This window comes from Embiotoca jacksoni, unplaced genomic scaffold, assembly GCF_022577435.1.
Source record: "Embiotoca jacksoni isolate LCO1_2020_lvr unplaced genomic scaffold, fEmbJac1.0.p SCAF_2, whole genome shotgun sequence".
NCBI classification, from domain to species: Eukaryota; Metazoa; Chordata; class Actinopteri; family Embiotocidae; genus Embiotoca; species Embiotoca jacksoni.
The window spans coordinates 21721126-21748990 of NW_027185340.1; the positions used below are offsets into that span (position 1 = coordinate 21721126).

General features: G+C 38.1%; 1 protein-coding gene across 1 annotated transcript; it reads right to left on the reverse strand.

Annotated features, from left to right (window-relative positions):
- Window positions 1–320: 320 nt before the first annotated feature.
- Window positions 321–27861, reverse strand: cryl1 (crystallin, lambda 1). Its single transcript, XM_069153660.1, has 9 exons — window positions 27750–27861; window positions 26580–26687; window positions 23997–24123; window positions 20294–20455; window positions 18581–18676; window positions 17921–18019; window positions 9780–9888; window positions 4531–4637; window positions 321–887 (listed from the first exon to the last, which is right to left on the reverse strand). The coding sequence occupies exons 1-9, from the start codon at window positions 27788–27790 to the stop codon at window positions 783–785; spliced, it is 954 nt and encodes a 317-aa protein (XP_069009761.1). The 5' UTR covers window positions 27791–27861; the 3' UTR covers window positions 321–782.
- Window positions 27862–27865: the final 4 nt, after the last annotated feature.

Here is a 27865-nt window from a genome sequence, read left to right on the forward strand (position 1 = left end):
CAGTGAGATCATGTGATGGTCACTCTGTCCAGATGTGACTGTGAAATGAAATCTGACACACAGTCACAGAAAGCCTGAGTATCACTCGTGACATGTTTCCCTTCGTTGTTCTCTCGTGATTCAGGAACTCAACCGTGACAGTCTAATGCAAGGAACATCATCGATTTGTTGTGGTCTAAACAGTGACCATTCAATACTACAGTACTCAGTCCAGAAATATAGGGTACTTCATCGTTTAAATTTCCCTTATGATTAGGATCATAAAAACACGCTTTATTAGGTGGTTTTAAAAAAAACAATGACAACAATGTATGATTTCATTGTTTTTATTAATCAAAACATTGTTTCATGCTATTTGTGGAATTTGTTTACAAAGGAGACCATTAATATGGTCTGCAGCAATGAATGACATGATGACATTTTTTAACATTTTACAAAGATGTAGTCTAATATTTAAAAGAAATGTTTGAAATTGAATCTTTGATGGGCAGTGATCCACAGTTCTTCTGTAATAATGAAAGAACTATCCATAAAAGGCACAAAAAGTGATTTTTGCAAATCAAATTACAATTTTTGTCACTCCAAGGTTTCATTCTTACCATTTACATTTTAGTATTGTGTGAAATTTGTGCGTGCTTAAATCCTATCTACCAAATTTTAAAAACTTCTCTTGCAGAGGTTGTGGCCATTCTGATAGGACTAACATATATTAAAAAAAATCCTCTTCTCAGCCGGCAGTCACAGTCTGAAGGGTTCTTGATTTTGGGCCGTGCGTGCTGATCTTAGTGGTCCTTCTTCAGCTTGGCCAGACACATGAGGAGCTTGTCCCTCCTCTCCTTCCTGGCTGACAGATGCTGCTCGTCGCTGGGAATCAGTTCACACATCTCCTGTGGACAACAGAGAGGGAAAGATATGTGATTAAAGAAGGCTTTCAGATGATGTGACACACTCATTGGTGCCCATGTTGGAGTTTCTCAGGTACTGGAAAACAATAGATTACAATATAGCTGATTGCATTTCAAAAAAAATATTTTGTAGTCCTCACGAAATGACTTCGAAAATGAGTTTTAGTACTGTACCTGTGAATTACACACCAAAATAACATGTATTATATGAGTGCAATCTTAACATAGACTGTATCTAAAAGTGGACAAAGCTTCAAGGTCTGAAAAATTAGGCTAAAGCAGAATTGTCTTAAACTGCAATACCACCGAGTACCTCCAGAGGTTGACTCCAAAAAGCCTCTGTCTACATCAACTCCCATTCAACTTCTCTCATGAAATACAAAGTCAATAAAGTGATTTTGTTGCTGTAAGCTAAAGTCACTCCTTCTTATTTGTTTTCTGGGGGACCATCTGAAAATAATCCCGTCATTAATTGAAAAAAAAGAAAAAAAAAAAAGCGTGTCTGTTTGACTGACATGCCTGCGGTGTAATCAGATTTCCACTATAGGTGGGCGGGCGTAGTGTCATCGGGTTCCCAGTGAGATTGAGTCAGATCCACTGCGATCTCCTCCCCAGCTTTTCCAAATATGGATGGAATATATATATCACTTCTGGCCCCAAAATAACAAATAGGCGACGACCAAAATCCAAACTGTGGGCTTCATGACGGGAATTCACAAACCAATGGGTGACGTCATGGTTGGTTGCAGCTTTGTCTGAACAGTGTCATTGCACCAGGGACTCCCTCTGATGGGTTGGGATGCCTTCATAGGGAGAGGCTGCAATGGCATGGTTGATATGTTGCACCCTTTTTGCAAAGTCACCATATCTGTGTCCTGCCCTCTACAGGTCAATAATCAAAGCATGAGCTGCTTAAAATGACAGATTGGCATCATCTATTTTCAGTATGCTTCACAATCACTGGGTCTTTCACAGCTGTGTGGAAAACAACATCCAATTATCTTCATGCAGGTAAACATTATAACTCAGCTCTTTTCACTTCTACTCAGCTGATATTACTCAATGCCATTTGCTGCCTCAGCTCTTACACGTCTGTTATTTATTCTCCTTGAGTTGACAGTAGACTCATTATTGGTTCACAGTTCATACTAGATTTAAAGGTGAGATTGTAAGTGAACAGAACGCAGAGATGTGGCGTTCCAGTCGTGGTTTGAGAAGTTTACTGGATGATTTCATAGTTTCCTTCACTGTTGCTATTGGAGTCTTTTACAACTGTTCTGAAATCAAGGTGACTACAGCTGCCGTGGAGGAGCAAGAGACAAACTTTTATGTTGCCATTACAAAACTCCCTTCAGCCCGAAGCCATTTTCTGAACTTTTCCCCAGAAAACACTTAAATTGAATCAGTAACAGCTCCACGACTGTGAGGTCAAGCTGAACAACCTTGGGCTCTATGGATAAGAGACACTCAAGAGAATTTCCATACACAATAAGTCTCTGTCCCCATCACAAGACCGGAGTCAGATCTGAAGATCTTCCACTTAATCAAAATTGTACACTTGGATGATGATCCTTTATGATGTGCAAATCTGCAACTGCAAACAACAAGTGTCTGGAAATATGTGCAAAACTATTAGAATGATGTCAAAGTATGATTGTACCAAGCTGAAGCCTGGTTTACCTCAACTGGTTCTGTCTCTTTCCAGTGAAACTGATGTCCCCGAATGCTCCACAACAACCGCTTGCTGTAAACAGTTTGAACAATGTGTATCCCATAGGACTACTGGTACCTGTGGATGTGTCTCAATTTGTGTACTTACCTACTCACACTTGTTATTTTGAGTGCCGATGTGCGTTCACACTGACAAGTATGGAAACATGCAGTGCACTATGAGCATGGTTTTACTCATAATGGTCAGAAAGCTGAGTATGAAACGCTGGGAACTCAACAGTCATCATCTTAGCTATGAGGTGGAAAAGAGGGACCAACACCCTTTTTTTCAGAACGCTGAAATTGGCACCCGAGGAAGCTGCAAACACAATTCAAGTTGTACTCGTCTATACTGCTGTAGGACAGAAGCCGTCAGTATATTTATTGTGTGCGGGAAACAAACATTCAAAACAAAAATGTGTTCCTTTTTTAGTAAAATGTCCAAACAAAAGCAAATATGTTGGCAAATAAGCATTCGATTGTTACAGTCATCATTTCTGGTAAATACTCAATGGCCACGTGAAATTTGAACGCACAAAGTCTTCTACATGTAAGAGTTCAAACGGTAGTGTGCAAATTAAGACAAAGACAAGGAGTCTTCTTCCTAGAATGGCCTATATTTTATCACCACTGAACTACCATCTACTGGATTTTAAGATTTATGGCATTTAAAGACCCAAATTTTCTATTGCGCGATTTTAAAGACAAATTATTTACGGTTCAGCCCTTTGATTCCGATCTACTCCAAAATTATTTGGTTCTTCTTCAGGCTACACTCATCCACCAAGTTTCATTAAAATCGTGACTGTAATTTTTCTGTAACCCTGCAAACAATCAGACAAACAAATCAAACATCAAAACTGCAACCTCCTTGTTGTTGTTAATTACAGATTGAATAACAGTCTTTTTAACAATGACTCATTAAACAGTGGTGCTTTTGAACCTGTTCTAAAAAACCTCAAACCCCACTCCACCAAATGTGATGCATCAGGAAGGAAGCACAACAATGCTACATCCACTTCAGGCGTAATTGTACTGGAAGCCAGTCACACTCTCAGAAACCTTCTAAAAATGGCTACAGGTTGTGTTTTAATCACAGACTCGGCCTGGTCCTGATACAGGGACCACCAGGGTGGAAAGGATTCAAACCCACCAAGGCCAAAGTTAATGTGATGGGATTTTTTTTTTTGTTCTTGCATGAAATGCCACCTTTATAATCACAGAAGAAGATTCTACTTCTGAGTGGAAATCTGCATAAAAATCACCTTTCAAAGGGACAATCTTCATTGAGAACAGGAGGTTTTTAAGCAGAGCTAAAAGCACCAGAAAACAAAGGTCAAACAGGGTCAACTGCTGCTGTCCATTAAACTAGTTCACCTTAGACTATTTATTGCTCTTGCTTAGGGTGTCCCCACATGATGACCTTCTGTGGTCATCAGGGCGACAGGGGTCACAGCCTGTGATAGCATGTGACCAAGTAATGCTTACTGATGAGAGGGGTGTATGGTGCAGAGGTGAGGAACAACTCTTGACTTTCAGTCATGCAGAACTAAAGACTCCATCAACAAACATTCTCGACAGTGGAAAGAGATCACAAACCTGAATCATTTATTGTTCGATTTATTCAATGTGTTTGAATTGTATTAAATATATACAATATACCTGGAGATTTTTTGTGATAACAATATTCTTGACGATACAACAAAATACTTAAAAATATTTGATTATTAATTTTGATAATATACAATTTCAATAAAGTAAGTGTTATATATTTATATGTCAGCAGAAATGTAAAATTGTGCCGTCAAATATTCAGTAAAAACTAAACAAAACTTATCTCTCACTTTAAAAAATGTTAAGAAAGTTTTCCTCTGTGACATTTCACTTAAATCTCCTTTGCTGCCATCGTACTTACATTGACGACGCTCTTGGCTCCCTCACCACAGAAGTCAGGTACAGGCCCAAAGGACTTCAGGAGCCTTGTGATGCCCTCCCCATATCGTTTCATATAGTCCTCCAAACCTGTAAGAGGAGGGACAGCTGATGAATGGGGTGTAGGCCTGAAACGATTAAACCTGACAAATCTTACAGCAGCTGCTTCACACATGCATCATAACATGTTCCTCACAGCCCCAAACCCTGGCAGAGAAGGTCGATGGCTCTTAAACTGAAAATTCTTCTTCAGTCCAAGAAAAGATTGTAATGAAGCTCAGGGTAGGGCTGTCTCAATTATTACATAACAGCAATTACTTGAGCTGACTGCAATCTTTTTGTACAATTGTATTCAATTAGCAGGGTGAAACTAACAGGAACGTCATATTTCCGTCACTCTTTCCATGTAGATTTCTCCTGGTTGAAATTTAACTGTCCCTTGCTCCATTTCTTCTGCTTGTTTATTTTTTATTTTTGGTACCTGTTATTTTTAGTAATTTCTTTGTATATTTCTATTATTATTTTTCATATCGGTCCTTGGAGTTATTGTTTACAAAGCCTGAAGGTCAAACAAAAAATAATTGTTACTTACATAATTCCTGTGTTCAATGCCACAAGTGTCTTTTCTTCTCCATAGGGTGTATGTGTATTAAACTAAGATTAGACTTGTACTGTAGGACTGCATTTGTTGCATCTCAAAGCTTCAATACCATTAATATGAAGTAAGGCACATGCCAAAGCTTTTCTGAAGAAGTGTATAAAAGATAAACAGTAAAGCACACTGATAAATTAAGTTTAGGTAAAATACATTTGAGCAGATTTCTTATTGTACAAAGAAAGCAATTTTCTAATTTCTAATTTCTAGATTAGACCCTATATTTTGAATTTGTTGACTCCACTGAGAACCACTGGCAAAAAAATTGTTGCGTTTATTAATTGAAATTCAAGGTTTAAAAGTAATTAAAAAAAAAAAGATAATAAGAGTCACTATGAAATGAGAACTCCTTGCTGAAAGTGAAATGTTAAACTCCTCATAAATAACTGTGAGGTGTCCTTTGAGGTGTTTTTCTTTGTTTTACTTGAACTTGGAGTGTGATTCATTGGCATTTCTCTCATTTAATAATCTTCAATGAATCATTTGTGATGTAGGCGGCACATTTTGGCTGATCATTGATTTATTAGGTGCTAAACAAACTGTTAAACATTAATAAATGGGGGCTCTGGTTTTCTGCCATTATTTCTACTGCAATCTTTGTTCTATTCATGCAGCTTTAAATGAAATACAATTAATGTAAAAACACTTTGGATATCACGTCATGAATAAAGATCAATAATCCTGCATAATACAAATCTCTGATCTCTCTACAGAGGTGTCCCATTTAATAATTAATATTTCTAATAATTAAAACAGGTTTTGTTTTTTTTTATAAAAAATTGTCCTGCTGTAATTCTTCAATGTTGGTCTTATCTAAAAAAAAAAAAAAAAAAAAAAAAAAAAAAAAATCTAAAACATGAATAATATCTGATATTGGGCTATTGGTAGTTACTTATCAAAATACTATGTGTTGCATCTTTATCTAAACATCCTTTAGCATGGGTCGAGTCATAATTGTGTCTGTTAGCTTGGATGTAGAGGAATGACACAAACACCGCAAATATTCTATGAGGCAACACAAGTCCCATAATAAGCAATGATTGGTCAAAACGTATCATAAAGAGGGTCAGTGTTATGGTTTGTTGACATTCCTGTGATAAGAAACGGGAGACTAGAGCTCTGAAGCTACAAAGCCAGCATGGAGCAAGAGAGTGTGTCCAAACTAGTTCACACTGACTCTCTAATTAAGGCAGGTCAGAGGGGCTCAAATTAAAACAGTTCTGTCACATTGAAATGAAGTTTCACACCAGATTTAAAAGCGGTACACCTTACTTCATCAAACAAACTGGATAAACACCACGAAGGCTTTAAGTCTTCTCATTTACTGCAGTTATTCCGGCAAAGTTTTACACCCAATATGTGACAAGTATGGAGCTAGAAAACTGTCAAAATCATTTTGCTATCTCACGCATCATCTTCATGCTGAAATTTGAATGTTTGCATGAAGCTTAGTGGGACGACACATTGTGTATGACACAGCAGTGTGATAAGTACCATCTACCTTCAACTAAAACATTTGGTGTGGGAAGAAGAAATGGGTCATTTCAGCCATTTTTTTTCTTTCCTTACATATTTTGCTGCCTTGTCGTGCTTTTTTCCCCATAAAAGTTTGTACTTCATGCATCCAAAATTGAGGAGTGATTTCAAACTGGTACAAACAGTTTACCAGGAGATGGCTCAGAAAATGACAGGTTCCCCAAGAGCTTCCCAAAACAATTTCGTTATGTTTACTTAACATTTCCACACAGGTTAAGAATGAGCGGAAAATTACAGGTTTCAGCTTCCACACTAAGACAAGGTTGTCATTGCATAAACTTTAGCGTCAGTTTGGTTTGGAGGAGCAACATTTTTTACCTGTTTTGTTTGTGAAGCAAGTGGATGAATATGTAACATGGTGCTTCCACTTGCAACTGTATCACAGGTGTACGTACAACCCCGTTTTCAAAAAAGGTGGGACGCTGTGTGAACTTTAAATAAAAAGAGAATGTGATGATTTGCAAATCATGTAAACCTATAGTTAACTGAAAATAGACCAAAGAAAAACATTTCAAATGTTGAAATAGACCATTTTATTTTATTTTTTAAATATATGCACCCTCATACTATCACGGTTGCTGGATTTTGAACTGAGCACTGATAACAAGCTGGGTGGCCCAGAGAAGGCAGTGCTGTTTCTGGATCATGTTTATATGTTATTTTTACTTTTTATGGTAGAATTTTAACTTGAATTTGAGGATGCAGCGACAAGCTCTGTTCACAGACAATGGTTTTCGGGAGTGTTCCTGAGCCCATGCAGTGATTCCCTACATATTCGTAACTGGTTTTAATGCAGCGCTGCCTGAGGGCCTGATGACCACGGCCATCCATTATTGGTTTTCAGCCTTGTCCCTTACGTACGTAGATTCTTCCCAAATATTCTGAAACTTTTAATGATTTTATGCATTGTAGATGATGAAATCCCCAAAAAACTGCCTCTATGAAATGCTCTTTTTATACCTAATAATGTTACTGATCTGTTGCCATTTAAGCTTCACAACTTTTCCAGTCTTTTGTTGCCCCTGTCCCAACTTTTTAAAAGTGTTGCTGGCATCAAATTCAAAATGAGCATATATTTTTCATAAAACAATACGATTTCTCAGTTTCAACCTTTGATATGTTGTTGTTGGTCTACTTTCAATTCAATATGAGTTTACATGATTTGCAAATCATCACGTTCTGTTTTTATTTACATTTTTCACAGTGTCCCACCTTGTTTTGGAAATAGGGTTGTATGTGTAGTTTTCTGTTACTTTAAAATACTTTTGTGGTTGCCTTTAATGGAATACACCTGACTTTCTTCCCAGTTTAACCTGTCCATACAAGCAAATCAACTGACCAAACTGGGTATTCTGGTCTGAGGTGCCATTTCGTGACACAATGCATAGTCAGCTAATGGTTGGAAAGGTCGATCACACTTCTTAGAAAAGTGTCTAAGGTCATTTTGGTGCTTTTTAGCTGTTGATCTGAATTAGCATTTGAATCCATTGTCACTGATGACATGAAAGCCAGACCTTCTTTTAAGACCAGTTTTTTTGTTTGTGTGGTCTATTCCTTTAATGGATAATGTTGTCCTGTACAGGCACATGGGTTACAAAAGTCATTCAGGGGGAGACAGAGAGGCTGAGTGCTCCAGTATCTGATTGGAATGATTTAAGGATCTGAAGTCACAACAGGAGTAGGTCTTAGCAGTCTTTGGAGAACATGATTATACTACTGCTTCCTGAGCAGAAAAAAAAGAAGAAATCAGTAAAAAGGTCCAGTACTGTAACTACAGGTAGAGCTGGCACCTGGTTTGAAGGCTGCGATGTGGGCTCCGGGAGTTTTGGATTACTGGTGTGAGGGAGTGCATTCATCGCTACCCATCAAAAGACTGCTTTGTTCAGCCATGGTATGTGTGTGTGAGTGTGTGTGTACACAGTCAGGGATACACTCTGGGTTTCACACTCCCCTTTGATATTCTCCATCTCCATGAGGTTTCACTCTCACTCTGTCCCAGACACACACAGGAACACCACAGGACAGTACAGTACATGGATGCTGAGACATGTGAACTATATTTCATTGTTGGTTCTTGGACATAACTGGTGAATTACTTTCACTTTTTGTGCTCATGTATTGTAGTTTTTGAGGTGATAGCTTGACTTTGGTACTATAATTTTCTATAACATAAATCACAAAATGTATAGGTTCACCGTGAGGACAGCCATTGTAAATAAGCTTAGGCTGTAAATGCTGTAGTGTGTGGCATTAGTTCATGCTCCATACTTCTTCCCATACAAATAAACATTAAATAAAGACAAGAGGAACCGGGGATTGACCTGCCAACCTAGTGCATGAGGCTCTACCAAGTGGCACCCAACAATGAACTGGTTTGTGAACTGATATTGTAAAGCCTTGAGTTTGGATTTTGGCCATTGCAATCTCGCTATTTTGGAGCCAGAAGTGACCATATTTGGAAGAGCTGGGTATGATCAAGCGATGGAGCTGACTTGATCTGATTGGGAACCCGAGGATACTATGATCCACCCACCTATAGCGGAAACCTAACTGCAACACAGGGCCATCAATCAAACAGACACGTCCCCAAAAATACCACTTTTTAAGGGCTAATATCTAATTAATGACGGCAATATTTTCAGAAAACTAATAAGGAGTAGCTTTAGTGAACGTCACCAGATTGACTTAAAAAAATGCATTGACTTTGTATTTCATGAAAGAAGTTGAAAGGAAATCTATTGATTAAGAGGCTTTGTGGAGCCAACCCCTAGTTGTCCTCGGTGGTATTGCAGTTTAAACCACTTCCGCACGGCCTCATTTTTCAGCCCTGGAATCATCTACTACTTAAACTAGTATGACTCTATAAAATCCATATTAGCAATTTTTGCTGAAAATTTTAAACCATTAGCTGTCATCTCTCTCCTCTTTCTCTTTTTTGTTACTCAAATTAAGTAAAAATTGCTCAAAACGAGAGCTTCGAAAGGGTATGTTGGTCAATGACCTGTATGTGTGAGCAAAAAGTTCAAACGGGGACACATTACCTTCAGGTGCATTGAGGTGCATCGTTTCCATGGGACCTATGAAGGCGTATCGCATTCCTAGTCCCTCTGACATCACCAGGTCGATGTCCTTCACTGAGACAATGCCGTCCTGATGGAGTGAGACAGAATCAAAAGGGTTATAAGCAGACGGTTCAGCTCATTTACTGAACTGATTTATATGTAGCTCCCTTTGTATTACACATAAATAGGTTATAGTAGACGTATCACTACTAAATCTCCCTACAGTAACTCTATCTGTCCGTACAGTTTAAAGAATGAACAGGTCAACGTTGAGCCATCTATCAAGTGTTTCCCACTGACCTGCCTGTGTTCAGGATGCGATGGTGATGAGGCTACCAACAAACAAACTGCAGGTTGCATTTTAATCTGGATGTAAGGACATATTTTTCCTGGCAGATCCACAAAGTCATGGCTTTTTACCCCCCCAGTGTTTTGGACAAACCAGATTTCCTTTGATCCCATCAGACTACTCCCACCATATAGAGTTTCCCTAATCAGCCAATTCTGTGTCCTCAGGATTATGTGCATGGAGGAGAGTGGCCGAGGATGGAGGGATGGATGGAAGGAGAAACAGAGGGAGTGGTTCAGGTATCTTTGGTTTAGAGATACCTGTTGGCCGACCACAGAGGAAATCAAAGCTCAGATACCGGGAGTAGGGTGAGCAAGAGGAGAGGGACAGGGTCGTCTTTGTTTGGGTCCGGCGTCCAACAACGAGCCTGTTATCTGAGCAAAGCGGGATGGTGGGTGGGGTCTTTTCTCCACTGTAATCACTGGGGGCAACAAGCTGCTTTCTCAGCCACTCTGCTTTCCAACGCTGGCCTCGACTCAAGGACTATTTTCTGTGTGGATGTGTGTGTGTGTGTGTGTGTGTGTGTGTGTGTGTGTGTGTGTGTGTGTGTGTGTGTGTGTGTGTTTTCGAGGGATGAAGGAGAGTATTGGTTATGTAAGCAGGATCACAGGGCCACTCTCAGACCACAGGCCTTGATGCTCAATGCTGAACCATATGCTGCACATATGTAATGTTTTGATCTTTACTCTGCCTCAAGGGTTTAAGTAGGGAGTGTGATAGGCAGTGTTTTTACACATTCTGTCAAACTCCCCAGTGAAAGTCTTGGACATAACTGGTGATGGAGTGAGTAGCTGTTGGTCATGCAGTGGCTACCATTGACTGTAGTTCTTTACATATGAAGGGTAATGTGGTAAATTAGAGTTTCGGTAATGCAATAGGTCTTCCGGACTTGATTTTATAATAAAAGCTAGTTTTTTTGCAGATAGACAGTCATGGTGAAACCAAAACTGGTTCACAAAGTAAGAAAACATTATTTACTTAAACACAGAGCATGAGAGAAAGCCTTTCTCAACTGTCGTGCAAAAGTGTGAAAAAAAACCCGTTAGTGCACTTGAGGATGTGTCAGTGTTGCGTTTTGCCTCGGCTAGGTGTGACAAAAAGTACACGCTTGTATGACAGCCTGTACAAAGAATGCTAAACTCTGTATAGAAACAAGGTCAGGGGTGGTTGAATGGATCAAATACATGGCTTTCACCTGGGAGTCCAGTAATCGAGTCCATGAGAAAGCAAACGTTGACGTGGATTTCTTTTAAGTAGCCCAAGTAAGACTCACATAATGTAACTTATTTAACTTGGGTAACATAGGTTTATTAACTTACATGACAAATGAAACGTTATCTACGTAAAATGATTTATTCTAACCCAAACCATGACCTTTTCCTTACCCTAACCACATGGTTTTAGCGAATAAACCTAAACAAATCCAACCAAATTTGTGACTGTGTCACATTTAGTCCAAACCATGATTTCCTCCTGAACCTAACTACACTCAGGTGAATGAGGCACAGTCATAATTATTTTGTCATACAAAATGTATCACGTCACTAATTATAAGGTGCGTGTAGACATTGTGTTGTATTCCTTATGTTGTATGACAGTAGTGATAGCATCACAATGTTTGATATAAGCTAGTAGCAATAACAGAAGTGTTCACTATTTTCAAGTCACCAAATATCTCTTCACAAGTGTATACCAATACAACTCAAAATATAGTGTTTATATATTTGATATCTTTTCAAATATCTTTGCAATCACCTTTTGCTACCCTTCTAATATAATGAGACGGTAAAATGGGAGGTACTTTATTTAAGTGAAAAGTGATGCTGCAGTAATGAATCCATCCTGCAAGAGAATACCTGTTTTTGTAAACACTAAATAGACTAAAGATTACGGGGAGTGTTCAGAAATCGAGGCTGAGGAATTCATCTCTAACACTTTCCATCTCATTTAACAAATATGCACGCCACAAAGACTGGGGAGTGCCACTGTACAGAGTGCCTCACTGTAAGATGATTGATAGTATGTCCCAGTGGCAGTGGAAAACTGAACCGGACATTTCCCAGTGACTGGCAGTAGAGGAAATTGTTGGTACTGTGGGTAGATGGTTAAAAAAACCTAAACTGATGTGTTATTCTTTGTTCCGTGTTCATCTCAACATAACTCATGTAGTGCCACATACTGTGGATGCCAGCAATTTTGAATGCGGTTGATTATGATTATCATGCATGACTTATAGAATGGTTCCTCTGTTGGTTGAACTCTGCCTTTGGGAGCAGCCAAGAAAAAGCTCATAAACAGCCATGTTGACAATCCAATACACCTGTTTTTATCAGAAAGTACAAAATGTATTTAACAGTGACATTAAAAATACCTTGTTGATTGATACCTGCTCTACTCTGTTTGATTCCACTTGCTACAGGTACTTTGGCGGGTTTGTGCCAGATGTAATTGTGATGATTCTCTGTGACCAATCAGTGGTCTGCAGTGTTTTGACGTCACCTTTTAGTATTGGCTCAGCTCGCTTGGAACCTCAACAGTGGTGATACCAAAAACAGTACAAAGTACCAGGAACTATCCACAACTTTTTCCCAGTGGAAAACCAAAAAAGGCGAGTAGATTCAAGCTGGGCTGGTACCGGCAATGGAAAAAGGGCATTAATCCCCCCACAGTCTACTTTTATTTTTAACTATGCACCAATCAATCCCTTACATTTTAGCTGTGTTTGGTTGTTTTTTTACACACACAGTGAGATGAATTACAAGGAAGGATAAAGGGAAGCGTCTAAGTCTTGCTTTCAAGCTGACACTTTAACTTGTCAGAGAAGTTCGGTTACATTTAAGTCACACTAAGCAGGGGCGAGCAGCCGGTGTGCACATAGCAGGGCCTTTCAAACGTAAATGAGACAATGATGGGACATGATTTGTGTTAATCTGTGAAACAGATTCAGTGAACTAAACTCATAAACTGTATATGAAAAAGGACATAGTCTATATGTCTGAAAAGTAAAGCCAATGTTGAAGTTGCAGTCTGAGGTCCACTTCGAAACAGCAATTGGCATACCAATGGGTGACGTAAACAGTGAAAACCTCACACTGTACAGAGTTTTTAAATCTAGTGTCTGGTGAGACATTTCTGCACTCATGTACTGGTGATAAGTTTTACATCACCCAGCAATGATTGTTTGGCCAAAGTTGATGGGGGATAGGGTTTCGACAGAGAGGCGGCAGCAGCAAAGATTCGTGGAAAACTAAAAACCCTCTGCGTTCAGCGGAAGGATTAAAGTAAAAAAACAACTGAAAGAGATCTATTAAGGGTGCAAATACGGAAAGTCATTGGTGAAACTTTTCCTCATTGGAGATCACTGAAAGTAGAGAAAAGACTGAGGGAGGACATCGATGTCACATTACGGTTCTTGGACAGGTTGGCTGTGTAACTGTTACTTGTTTTTTTTTTGTAATTCCTCTTAATCGCAGTATTAAGTAATTAATTAATTATTTTCTTTTAAAGTTTTGAGGACCAATGTGTTAATGTTAAGTACCTTTGCAATTGTGGCCAAAATCTTGCCAGCATATCCGGCATCATAATTAAGGCAAAACTGAAAATTAAACATCTAAATCAAATATGACCATAAAAATATTAACCCAAATTTTTAAAAAGCACTGATGTCAGAAACAGTATGTCCATATTCTTTCACAGTTTACATATCTGTGGTCATGACTGGAATTATAAATTTCTCTGTCAATGTAAATTGAGGGCAGGAACACCTTTAGCTGTCAACAGGCCACGTTTTCACAAGTTCAAAGAAACCAACTAAAGATGTCCGGAGTAGATATTCTCAAATATTATAGACAAAACTTTGTGTAATATGATTTGTGATCGTGTGTTTTTATTGTTGCCTCTTTTCTTTGTTGTCATTTATTTCTTATAAAGCCTCTCTGAGTGTGTGTAGGCATTGAATTTTAATTTCTAGTTGACTGTGAACAGGCTGCTCTGTGATGCCCTCATCTGGAGCTCCTTCCAGAGCTAAATTTGACACGTTAACAGCAATGTGGAACTTTTAACAGCCAGGACCTAAGGGTGCCCTCGGGGTAGATACTCCTCAACACAACCCTCACAAGGTGGTGATCCACGCAAAATAAGGAATGTCATGTAGATATGAGCCCGAGCTTCCACAGTCATGTGTGAAATCACAAATAGCACCTGGTGGATGCATGGATGCTGCGTTACAGTCAGGAGGGAGAGGTACAGGTATAACTCTGCTGCATTTCTTTGAAGTACACTTGTAGGTTTTAATTCTCAGAAGAGAAATGTGACTGTTGTTGTTTTGATTGACTCAGTTGTGACTGAACTAACAAGTGTTTTCATCTGACTTCTTGGCCCACTTGGCTCCTCAGTGAGCTAAGACGCTACTCTTGAAACAAAAAAATCCAGGGTCAATCCAGGACTTCTTAAAAAGTCTACACTGTGACCAGTCCAGGACCTTTGTCGAAAGACAAATCACAAACTATTTCTCTCTACTTGGGAGTGTGTAATACATACAACCTCAGAAATGCTAAAGAGAAGTGCTTTTTAGTGCTACTGTATTGCGAGCTTTCATGAAAGAAAAAAGGTTTGAGAAAAGGCATGCATATACACAACTATTTTAATGTGTGATTTTGTGTTGCAACAGAACTGATTTCTGCAGAAATGGTGACGAGAACATTCCATTACGTGTCCCAGTAAGTGATCTCAATGAGCAGGCACAACACTCGAGCCGTGGATGATGATGATGATGATGATGATGATGATGATGATGATGATGATGATGATGGTGACCAATTTTGACCAAAAGGCAGCCCACCTGACATTACTCGTTGGTTTTTTAACTCCCTTTTTGAAGCCTCCCATCTGGCATTTTGGCTGTTGCCATTTCATTTATTTGTTGTTGTTTTTATGAGCCAGAAGTGACTCTAAAAATGGCTCTGATACCTTAATTAACCTCAGAGAATGCACCTGCCATGGAGATGTGAAAGCTACTGTGCAGTGAGGAGATAATACACTGGGTCAGCCTGTTCAGACAGTTTTTGCACATTCCTTTAGTCAACAACACTCAGATCATCAGCGTAAGTCAGACGATCTTACAATGGTTGTGCTGCATTCAATTCTTTTATTTTATTGTGGAAATATACCAATTCCCACAGAAATGGATTGTGGGTGAAGGATTTTAAAAGGCATTTACAAAGTACAGCCTTCGACTTTGCAGCTACAGATTTAGAATTTTTCTTTTTCTTCATTGATTTCAAATTTAATGATAAAAAAAAAAATGTAATCTATGAAACAATTCATGCATAACATAAAAGCAGAAAATCATACTATATACAATAGAACAGGGATCAATGCTGTAAAATAGGATACAGGTAGCATCAAGGCAGAGTAAGTGTAGCTTTGTAATGCTAGGTTAAGAAAGTGTTTGTATATTAGGGAGTCAATCTTACACAGACTTTCGTGGTCTGTGTTGAAATAATGGAGAAAATAACTGATGAGAAATAAACAATAAAAAGTAGAATCAAAAGAAACAAGCACAGGCATGTCCATCTACATCACCGTGACATGGTGCGATTTAACCAACTTGTTTTCCTCATCGAGGCATAAATATTTGTGATGGACCAACCCCACTAAAGGAAGTTTCCTTTTGTGAATTCATTCGTCTTCAGTAATGTAGTGGCTTCTTTTTGAGTATAAAAAAAAATCAAATCATGTGTAAAGTTACAAGAGTTAGTTAGATTAGATTTCTGGTGTTTGTAAACCAATTTATCAAACAATCTTCGTAGTGTCCAACAATTCTAAAGAAACATCTGATTTTCCAAACAGTTTCTTTTTACCATTTTCCGTGTATCTGCTGGTCTGTGAATCCATGGATGTTTTTTCAGTTGCAAGCAGTTACGTAACCATTTCAAAATCCTCCTGTAGTTTATCAAAATAACAGTTTCACAATAATGTTATGTAAGTATTCATCGAAAAGTTTCCTTCTTTACATGTGTAGTTTAATGGGTAACACTTTAAATAAGGGTACATTAATTAATATTAGTTGGGGCTGTAAATAAGTATGAACTAACGCTTAACTAACTGGTAACTAATGGTGAAATAATCCTTTACTAATGATGTTTATGGTAACTGAGGTATCAATGTATGGATTACTTAATAGTTAATAAAGATGCTATTGGCATAAGTATATATATTCATAAGCATGAACGACCAGTTAATAAAACATTTAACTATCGTGTCTAGAATCATTTATTAAAAGTGTTCATGTTGGATTTTTATTAAAACATGTAATCTGCATTTGTTTTTATATTGCTTAATAATCTACTCTGCATGGTAAAAACAGTTGGATTTTGTCACTAGAGCCTTGATCAAAACACATTTCTCCAGAGAATAACTCTTTTAATGAAAAACTTAGCCACAACAGCAGGAGTTACTCTGCATACAAATCTGGTGTCACATCTTTCTTTAGCGGTCATTTAAATTAATTCTGATGTCCGTGGTAATGTGCAAAAAAAAATGAAAAGCTGCGAAGCCCTAATTCAAATTCAGTTCAGGAAACACTGAACACGTCTCAAGTTAACATACCATCAGTTGTTAACTGTCATCATCCTCTTCGTACTTATTATCAGTTGAACCATTTCTTCTGTGAGTGATCACATAATGGCGCCTGTCATCAGAGGCTAAAGCTCATTTACTCTCATTGTGTTTCTTTTTGGAAGGAGACCACAGGGATTACAGGTGATCTGACAGGGAGCTTCCTCTTCTCTGCCTCTATTACAAACCATGTCCAGCACTAATATCACCTCAACCATTGAGACTGAGGTGCTGTTGTCCAGAAGTAAAAACAAATGTGCACACATACAATCCTGTGTGCTTAGTGGTCAGAGGACATTAGGACATGTTGTAATAACACCAAATTAGTTTTTGATGGGAATTCAGAGTTAACTCAACTCAACAAAAATCAAAGATCAGAAAAAAGCCTACAAACAGAAAGAAGATTTGTGGATCAGAACTTTGTGTTTTCTTCTTTTCTCTCCGAGTAATCATCTGACGACCCCTCACATTTAACTGCTGTCCTCAGATGTAAAACTGTATATAAAGTAGTTCAAACTAGCAGAAGTTACAGACTTGCAGAAGCTACAACAGCAACATGGGGCTCACACACTGATTCTTTACTATAATAATCTAATGATGTCATATCTAATATTATAGCAGTGAGCAGGGGTCTCCAACCTTTTTACTCTGAGGGCTCCTTTGATCTACCGGGTGGGTCGCGATCTACCAGTTGGAGACCCCTGAGTTACAGGGGCCAAACCAGGAATTTTATTTCAATACGTTTACTTTAATAGAGGATCTGATTATGTCTTCCAACACTGTTCAAATGTGGCAGAGCAAAACAAGTTGTTGGTATTTTGGTGAGAATTGAGTGTTAGACTTTGCATTGACAAAAGACGTCACAAACTCATATCCGTCTCTGAAGTAACAATAATTTCAACCTTAAAACAGTGTCTTTCTAGTCTCAGAATTACACTTTAATTTCATAATCCAAACCTTATGTTAATGTTATATGTAACAATGATTTAGGCAACATCCACAAGGAAAAAAAACAATAAATGATACTCAATGAAATTAGGACAAATGTCACAAGATAATATTTCTTTCAAATTGCTGGCTAGTGTAAGTAAAAAAGCACAGCAAAGCCTTAAACGGTGTCTTTTGTGACAAGTTACCCCACCCAGACACTGACCTGGACCAGCCTCCATGACTCTGCAATAATGGCTGCCTGGACTCTGTTGAGGGCAAAGCCATCGATCTCTTTTTTCAGAAGGACAGGTACCTGGCCAACCTGAATCAAGACAAGACAGTCAAGTACAGTGTGGCATTACAGTGGCTCCTAAAAGACAGTAAATGTAGTTACTATATTTATAGTGCTGCCAAACTTAGTACATGCGGGAAGGTTTACGTAATACTCCCAGGAAGCCGCTGGTTATCATTTATTTAATGTTTTACAGTTTAGCTTGCTGAGACTTGCTCGGAGTATGTAATCCTTCACAGTGAACTATTCGTTGTCGTTTTTATGGTGAGGCCGCTGCACCAGGGACCTGTATCACAACACACTGTGGTCCCAGATTTGAGCGTCTGATGCCGAAAATGGCCAGGAACCATCAAACCAACAACTGTAGTCTGGGCAATGTGAGAAGGAATTTAGCAGCTTGACTTCTAACCAACATCAAACGTCCAGTTCTAGCTTCCTTTAATTAGCCTCATATGTCAGTCCTGGTCTGTAGGATTAGGTTTCCTTATTTACTTAATGTCATAATCTCTAACAGTAACAAACTCATGTTTTCATCACTCCTACAAGTTGTGACATTAAAGAGCGAAGGACTATGTAATCTCTGCTCCTTACCTTGGTCATCAGGGCATGGGTGTTGTCCATAACATTTGCTGCTGTCTCTGGGTGAGGTACCAGCTCCACCAGTTTGACATAGTAGGGTGGGTTTACCTGACAGAGACAAATCATACAGCATTCACTTCACTAATGCAGAGGATCTGTGATTAGGCAACATTTCCTCTGATATGTCACGCATGTTTAAAAAAAACCTGAAATCTGTAATGTAATTGTGTTTGGATGTAATTTAACAGCCAGACCATACCGCACTATGACGCACCTTGATGCCACCTGTGCACTGGACACTAAACTACATTATAAGACAGTACACAGTTTTACACAGTAATTCCTACATTAATCTCTGCACTATGCTACATTTAATTCATATATTCTATGATGTTATGTTGCATTGTCCTCCAAAATACTGCACTAAACTGCCCTGTTGTGTACAGTAAACAGCACAAAGCCACAATTCCAACCTAACAAGTAGAACAAAAAGGAAATTCTCCCGACCTACAGTTTAGTAATACTAAAACAGACTTCTGTCTGAAAATTGTTTTTATTCCAAATTTGAGGGAAATAATTTACGTAGAGATTATGTGATGTTTTTCTTCTTTGGACAAAATATTTTAGGCAGATTGTTATAGTGGTATAGTGCTATTTGTTGAAGTACAGGAGTGTACCTATTACACGCGCACACACAAGGTCACACACACTATTAAGTTGTGGCTCTTTCTAAGGTTGTATAACCACTGTAAAAGCAAGTTTACATACAATAGTCAATAATGTATTGTAGATATCTTGATCGCTTTGATTAAATAAAGTCAACAATGTAATCCTCCAAATATCAACGGTTGTTCTGGATTACTCATTTCATTTTCAGTCAGAACATGTTCCAGAAAATTTTGCACAATAAAAGCCATGTTAAGAAATAAAGAGTTTCTGTCTACTGTAACAAAGAGTTCGAGTTGACATCATAAATCAATTAATACACCTTAAATGATCAATATCACAACTTTGACCATCTTTTGGCAAAACTGATTTGGCCTTACAATAAATAAGCCACAGAGCACTACAGCCATTTATCCTACAGGATCACCTTTTCACGACACTGAACACAACCTTTTAACAACTCTGTTTCACAATCACAACTGAAATTGGTCATGATCAGATACACAAAGCACAGTAAATAAAAAACAGTATTATTATGAAAAAAGATTTAGCAAAAAAAAAAGCAAAATTATTTGTGACAGACAACATGCATCACTGCTGTTGTGATAAGGCTGTAATGTTTGTAGCTAGTGCTTCGTGTCAGGTTTTAGTTTCAGGGTCAGCAGATTAAGGGCTGAAACATTTTGCACTTTCCAAAAGTAAAATTCAAACATAAAAGTTACATTTTTTTAATTTTCAAGTTAGACAGTAAAGATGAAGACTGATAGTTTGTAAATGAGCAAACAAATAGCTGATTATGGTAAGGTGACACGGTGACAATGAATAATATACAGGCAGCACTTTGAATTCACGCAACCTCTAAACCTTACTGTTTTTTGGATCTAGCCATGTTATATTTTGTGTGCAGACTTTGTGTTTGTTAGTATTGTTTTTGTGGGCTGAGGGTGAAAGTAGAGGAACTGTAAATACATCATTGAGGGATTAATTAACTGACTTTCCAGGTTTGCAGGGTTATTAGGTAAAAATCCTGTCACACTACTCGCTGATCGCAGCACTAACCGGGTGGGAGACGAGGCAGCGACTCCTGTTCTGAACTCTCGAGAAGACGTTGCTTGGCACCAGACAGGAAGTGGAGCTGCTCAGGATGATGTCTGTTCCCACAAGACGCTCTATGTCCTGAAAGATGCTCTGCTTGACCTCAAGCTGCTCAAATACGCTCTCCTGGAAAACACAGACATACACAGAGGGAGAGTTTACACACACACACACACACACACACACACACACACACACACACACACACACACACACACACACACACACACACACACACACACAATGGGATTGTGAAGTCAGTGAGAGAATTGTAACACTGTCATCCTTTTATTTTCTCTAACTTAGAAAGTAAATATCTCCTACCAAAGTCTACGTAACAAACAGTGAAGTATCACAGCAAAAAAGTATTTTGTTTGTTAGTGAATGTGAAACAATGATCACCAGTAACTAGACTAGACTAGACTACAAGGACAAATCTGTTAAAGGCCATGTTGGTCACATTTTTAAAACTGGATTTAACCAGTTTGTGTTTTAATGATCCACCTGAGGCGTCGCTGAACGCTTGTACGTCAGACATGACAGCACTGGAAAGGAGTGGCTGTCAAAAGTGTTGGGGGAGTGTTAATATGCTCTTAAAATGGCATTCATTGTGAGTGTGGAATTGCAATAACTGGCTGAGTGAGCAACATACTTGCATGCATGTGTAACAATAGGACGCTGTGGCCACTGATGACACACTTTTTTTTTAAGGCAAACAAAACCATGGCAACAAGTTCAAATCAGACTTTGAAGGAAAAATTACGGACTATCCTTTCATAAACGATAAAGTTGTATTTTCTATTTCTTATCATAGTGTTCCAGTCTATTTATGAGCAATTTCAAGAATTACTTGACTTTTTAAAAGGATATTTTGATTTGATTTGATTTGATTTGATTTGATTTGATTTGATTTGATTTGATTTGATTTGGTGAAGAGTGGTACCTGCTATCTAATGGTATTTCTTCTACTGTTTCCCTCCACTAAATAGGAAACCTTTCAGTCAGCAGTCTGTTATCGATTACCACGAGCAACAGTACAAGTTATTGTTCTTTTAGCAGTTTGACTATACAAACCTGCACTTCCACTTCTGTAGAAAACCCTGTTTGATAACAGGGTAAAAGTTTAATCAGGTGACATCGTGTTATCAGGATATACGTGGCTGAGAGTATCATCCTGGAAAAATTTAGTATTTCCATTTTACTAAGCCCACTAGTGTTCATTGTTCGAGTGAACTCTTACAGTGTATTGTTTTTTTTAGTTTTTTTTTTTAGCCCTAGCTGTCTCTGTGCTCTGATAACCTCCACTGTGATGAAGAGCACTATTGTGTGCAGTTTCAGGGTGGTGGACAAATTCTTGGCTAAAATAGTTAACTGTATATATTATTCTAAGTAACTGCGACTCATAAGATAAGAAAAGTGTTGAGTATTGAATGTGTTTTGTGTTCTTAGTGTGACAAAGACAAGATGAGGGATTCGGCGTTAAAATGTCATCTACTTCTTTTATCAGCAGAACAGCACTCGTCAAAACAACTTGCTCCTGAGCCTTTTGTCCAAAGAAAAAACTTTACTTTTGTGGTTCAGTTCAGAAAAGAGGCAAATTCCACAACTGCTCATCATGCATGACAGTATGTGCAGAAAGTTTTCAAATGTTCAGGTTTGTTAGAAAACATTTGTCCCAAAGGCAAATCCCTGAACACTTTAATGATGTTCAGACAGGCACAATTAAAACCAGTCATGGTAAACAGATGTGTTGTATCATAAATAACATCCATTACTTTGTCAAAAATAACTGTCTGAAAAATGACAAGTAAATTCTAACTAAATAATTCACAGATCTGAATCTACATTGATAAATTGTTAACTTAGATTCCTCCTTAGTGACCCACAATGACTATTAGTACACAGTAAAGCACCGATATTGAACTTCAGGGCTGATATCTGACAGGATTGACATGTTTATTGCTATTCCGATGTTTAGAAAGCCTTAAACATCTGGACAGATAAGGGATATTGAAGGCTTTATCAATATTTGGACATCCTTCTACATGAAGTTAATGTAAACTTGTTTGAAATAACCTCAGTTTAATTTTCTATATGTGGAGACTAATTAATGACCAGACTTTCCTTCCTTATTGACAGGCATGTATAGGCTACAAAAACCATTGGAATAACTTCACATACAGTTGGACTAGTGGTTACCTAAAGCCATTGACTTAATAAACTGGCTAACAGCCTTGTAAGGTACTTCATCTCCTCTGTCCTCCTCCCTGTGCTGCTGATATGCAGAGACTCACTGATCAACGGAGCAAGAAGAACCTTTCAGTCTTGTCAAACTCACTATCAGAAAAATAACGATCATTTTCATTACTGATAATATATTGTCACTAGTATATTGTGCACCTATATTAGTAACTGACGATAAAAGGGGAGGGTATCTAATCTTAAATATAAAACATATATTTAAAAAGTACATCCTTATAACATATGTTTCCCATTAAGTGACCAAAGGGTTGTCATGGAGAGCTGAGTAAACCCTACAAGGAGTGTCTTCTCTAGTCTCTGCTGAACTGATCTCTATAGCTTTGTAAAATGTCTAAAATCAAGTGTGAGATGGCTTTTAAGATTTATTCAAAATCTGATCAATGACCAGTTTTATAGAATATGTCATAGACAGTGTTGAAAGGATTATTTTGTTACACATTACACATTAAAGATTACTAGTTACCCTGTTAAAATGTAATGAGGTATTATTTCAATGAATTCATCAAAGTAATGTAACTTATTTTATTTAATTACTTTATGATTACTTTTCCAATAAATGTTTTAAACAGCGCAATAAAGCTGAAAAGTTCTAGGTAGATCACAACGGAGTGCAGTGAAGGAAAAATGTTCCCACAACCTCAAACCAGGTCTACATTCAGGTCAACTCTGTGCTGAGTGATGGTACAACTATCAGCAGGGCTGTTCACTGTTTTTCACACTGGTTCCTGAATGACTCATTTTGAATATCTCTTCCTCTTAGCAATGTCACGGCCAACCACCTTGTGTTTGCTTAGAGCAATGCACAGTGATTTGATGTGCAGACGATAGGGGGTGTGAATTCAAACAAGAGAACCAATGAAAAACAAGGCTCAAGATTTGAGCGCATACTGACAAATGGAGTCTGTCCACACATACACTGTAAGGCCAAAAGATGCAGAGCACCAGAATATTATATTCGACATAAAAGCTTTTTACCTAAAAGAATAAATTTAGATGTAACACTTTTGTAATCATCAACATTTCCACATATATTTTAATATTTTTGTCTAAGTAACTCGAACACTTTTAACATTTATTGTCTAATTCAGTTACGTGTATTCCCCAACACAGTTAATAGAAAATGTGACACGAATTAACCAATGATGTTGCGCCCCCTTGAGGATAATTCATGTAATAATGAGATTACTTTAATCACTCCAGAAGGGGATTTTAACTGCTTTATTTGTGATGCATTGATAAATCAATAAATAAACAATATAGAGTTCCCATTGAGGACAGGATACATATGTCCTGTCAAATGTGTGATGGATGATCAAGGGACTGATAAAACCAAGGGAAGGTTTTGGGAAGGGGTGGACATACACATTGTCATGTGAAAAATAGTGCCAGTGGTCCACTGTGTTACCTGGACAAAGAAGGCTCCCTCCAGAGCCTGAGCCAGGTCATCGTAGCTGCTGAGCAGGGTCAGCTGCTGTGTGGCGCTCAGCTTCCCTCGCAGCATGTGGGCTTCCTCCAGCTCCCCCAGCTGCTTGCTGAGCAGACACAGCGCAGAAGACACAGTTAACACAGTCAACAAAGTCTTCAGAGCGCGTGCTCCGAAGACTTTGCATGAAACAAACTGTCCTGTAAGACATGTGACACGACTCATTTTTTATGCCTGCATGAACTGACTGAGAAAGAAGACATTCAGGGAACTGTATATTTCTTAGTTCTAGTTGACAATATAAATATTCTGAATTTCCTACTGGGGAGTGTCACAAAAACTTTTTATTATTATTTTCTTAAAATGACTCATGTACAGATGTGAACCTTGGAGAGTCTTCTTGCCAGATCAAAACAGTTTTCTTTCTCTCTTCTCCCCATGTAGTTGTATTATGTACTAATGTTTTGAGTTTATTTATGTAGTTTGAGACTACACATAATTTTTGGAGGTTGCCAAGTGTGGCATATTCCCTGAAGAGGCCGTCTGGTGCCACTGTCACTAAACTGTAATATTTGTTGTCATGTGTCATTTCTGTTGCATCCAGTTTGGTTGAGTTGCAGGTCATACATTTTAGAGCAGGTTCAATAACATTAGCGTCATGAGAATCCTAGTTATACCTAAAGCTTTTGTTTACTTTCTAACTTACAGTTTTGATTTGGCAGAAATTAAACTGATTCAATGTGGGGGACTTTTTTTTCAGGTGGAAAAAGTACAGCCTAATGCTTAAGGGGGTTAAACCACAGATTTAATGATGATCAGAATGCTCATCTAACATTTTCATCAACTGTCTTGTTATATAAAAATAACATTATTAAAACAAAAAATATTGGGAACAGCATATAACCCAAAAAATTAGTCTGATAGCATCATTATTGCATCAAAATCAGATATAATAGGATGGGAGTGTTTCTATAACCTCCTTACGTTGTCTTAGCAGTGACAGGAAGGGCACTGTTAAGGTGTAAAGTAGATTCACAGTAAATGACATTCCATAAAATTAGGTTTGGCTCACATGTAGATACACCCACAGTTAATAATTCTTTGATTGTTTTGTATGGTTCTAATGTCTCTATTTACCTCACCAAACTTCCCTAAGTAGGTGGCAGGTTCCAGTTAATTGAGGCCAAGAAGATAAACTGCCATTCACTGCAGTGTTTCTTGTTTGCTTCCTTTAAATAAAATGCCACCTTTGCTAATCGAGCTGCTTCTCCAACATCCCTTTGATCATCTGGCCTTCATGTGGTGGCAGTTATTACTTAAAAGATAATATATCCAATGACTCAGCAACACACCTGATTTTATTTGTCAAAACAAAGTCACGTTGAGGAAATTATACTTAATGAAAAAAGGGTGTAAGAACAGTCTGGCTTGATCAGCAGGAAATCCCAAACAACACAGGACAATGAAAAACCGATGCAATGACACCCTCTACTGTTCATACAGTCAGCGGAGTCTCCATCATACCACGGGCAGTTGCACCTATTTGTAGGAAGAATTAGATTTAAATGAATGGTACATAGTTTGAGTTCGTGTTATAGCTTCATGTTCTGAAGAACTTCTTTACATGAGTTTTTGTTAGATTGCTGTTTTTCACATCACTTCCCACCAAAAGCACTTTGTCATCCCACAGTAATGTTTAACTCGTAATGACTGATCTGTTATAATACAGTTTTGAAGCCTGAACATGTGTTGGTTCATGTGTTCTTATCGCAAGAAGAAACTGATGATTTTGCAGTGTTCATGTTCTGTGTAAGCACTGAAAGGAACAAGAGGTTATATTTTGGACAGGGCCGTTGTGAGTCATGCTGCATGAAGCCTGTCTATGTCTGTCGTTAATGTTTTCTTCATGCTTAGCAGCCATACTGACCTGATCGGAGAATAGTGTGGCTGTTTTAATCTTCAATTGTAAAGATATATCTATTTTCATTGATATACTGTCTCTGTGAAAATGTTTCTCTATTTTAAACTTAGTTTTTTACATTTTATAACTAAAACAATTCAGAATTCCTGTTTTTTTTTAATAAATTATATATAAATAAACAACATTTGGATATTAGGTGTTACTAAAAAGGTGTAACAATGTAGATAGTTGGTGTTAGCTGGAGAGCGTGGTAACATCTAGTTGCATCTGATATACTGTCAAGCTATATTAGTAACATATAGACTGCGGAGATAGGAGCATATGCATTTCTTTACAATAAGGTGAATCCACTGTTGCCATAAAAATAGACTTGTAAGATTTATGTAAGTCAATAAGACAATTTTTATTTTAAGCACCTCTTGAGCTTTTAGAGCTCCAGAAAAAAATCACACAGAGAAACCACAAGTTAGTTCATTTATATGACCTCATTTTACTCATTTTAAATTGTTTCAGACAAGTGAAGTTTTTCTGTGAAGCCCAAATGGTCATAACAAAGTAGTCATTTAATCAACAACAACAAAACAAAGGTGACCGTACACCGAATATTATAATTATGAGTACATGAGATTTGCAAAAGAACCCACCTGATCTCTGTGATGGCTTTGGCAGACTGTCCTGGTTGGTTGTCATAGATCTTTACACTGTAGCCTCCACTGACAAACACCATAGCCCAGGAGCGGCCAATCAGCCCACTAAAACAGAAACAAAAATCACACAAACACAGAGAAAGAGAAATTACTGGACTCCCATCAATCAATCTAAAATTCTGAACAACAATTTTCAATCAAATCAGGCAGGTGAGAAGTCACATCCACAGTAAAGCCTTTGAATCTTGTAGTTCAGGGTCCTGTAATATGACCCTTTAACCCTCGTGTTGTCCTCGGGTCAAAATGACCCGCAGCTGTGTTCAACCAAGTTCTAGTTTATTTCTATATTTTTATATTTTTTGGGATCATTGGTGATCATTCTTTAAAGAAACCCTCACAGCCTCCTTGTCACCAATGATCCCAAAAAATATGAAAATAAAATAGAACTTGGTTGAACACAGCTGCGGGTCGTTTTGACCCGAGGACAACACGAGGGTTAACATGGATAAAGCATGGTTTCACAATCAGTCCTAAACAGTCCACACACAGTCTGCTTGTTTTCCATTGTGCCTGCTCACTGCTCCAAACTGTTGATCGAGTTCCTCTTCCTGTCTTCCTTACATGTTTTACACATGAACCAACTCCATATTTTGCCGTTGCCTTATCTAAACCCCAAAAGCATAAGATTGAAAAATCCTGCAGAGGAAATTCAGTATCAGTGTGCTGTGATAATATGGCCCTCTTTGTCCTGCATAATAACACACATATTAACTGACTTCATAAGAAGATGACTGAACATCTGACTGTGAGGTTTAGTGTTTACTTTTCAGGTTTAAGTAAGGTCACTTCAGAGGACTGGCAGGTTCAGCTGAGTGAACAGAAATAGTGAACAGGGTACCCTACAGGAACAGATTGTCCAAATGCAAGCCTGCACAAAACAAGCTCAACCACAGAGCCTGTACAGCTGCGAGGCTGTTTCAGGTTTACAATAACAAATCACTGAAAAGTCTAGCTGCAAATATATATTACAAGAGACCAGGATGTTCCAGTGACATGCAAGAAATCAACACATGCATTCAGAAAGTCCTGTTTATGTTGTGAGCTGGAGCATTAAACAATACAGTACAAACGCTGAACTACAATTATATGCAGTCTTTTCTTGCTCACCTGCCGATCACGGTGATGGTTTTCATGTCAGCAGAGCTCATGTCTAGATGTTATGAGGTCCAGCTCAGACTGAAGTTACAGTATTTCTATGAAAAGTGTCATCCGCCCCCCACAGT

Bases quoted from the DNA above. Each gene is read 5' to 3' on its own strand.
- cryl1 (XM_069153660.1), bottom strand. From the start codon at position 27,790: ATGAGCTCTGCTGACATGAAAACCATCACCGTGATCGGCAG. The intron at 20,456-23,996 runs GTAACACAGTGG...TGTGTTTTCCAG, and splicing joins AGGGAGCCTTCTTTGTCCAG to GAGAGCGTATTTGAGCAGCT. The intron at 9,889-17,920 runs GTCAGTGTCTGG...TCACTCCATCAG, and splicing joins AGTCATGGAGGCTGGTCCAG to GACGGCATTGTCTCAGTGAA.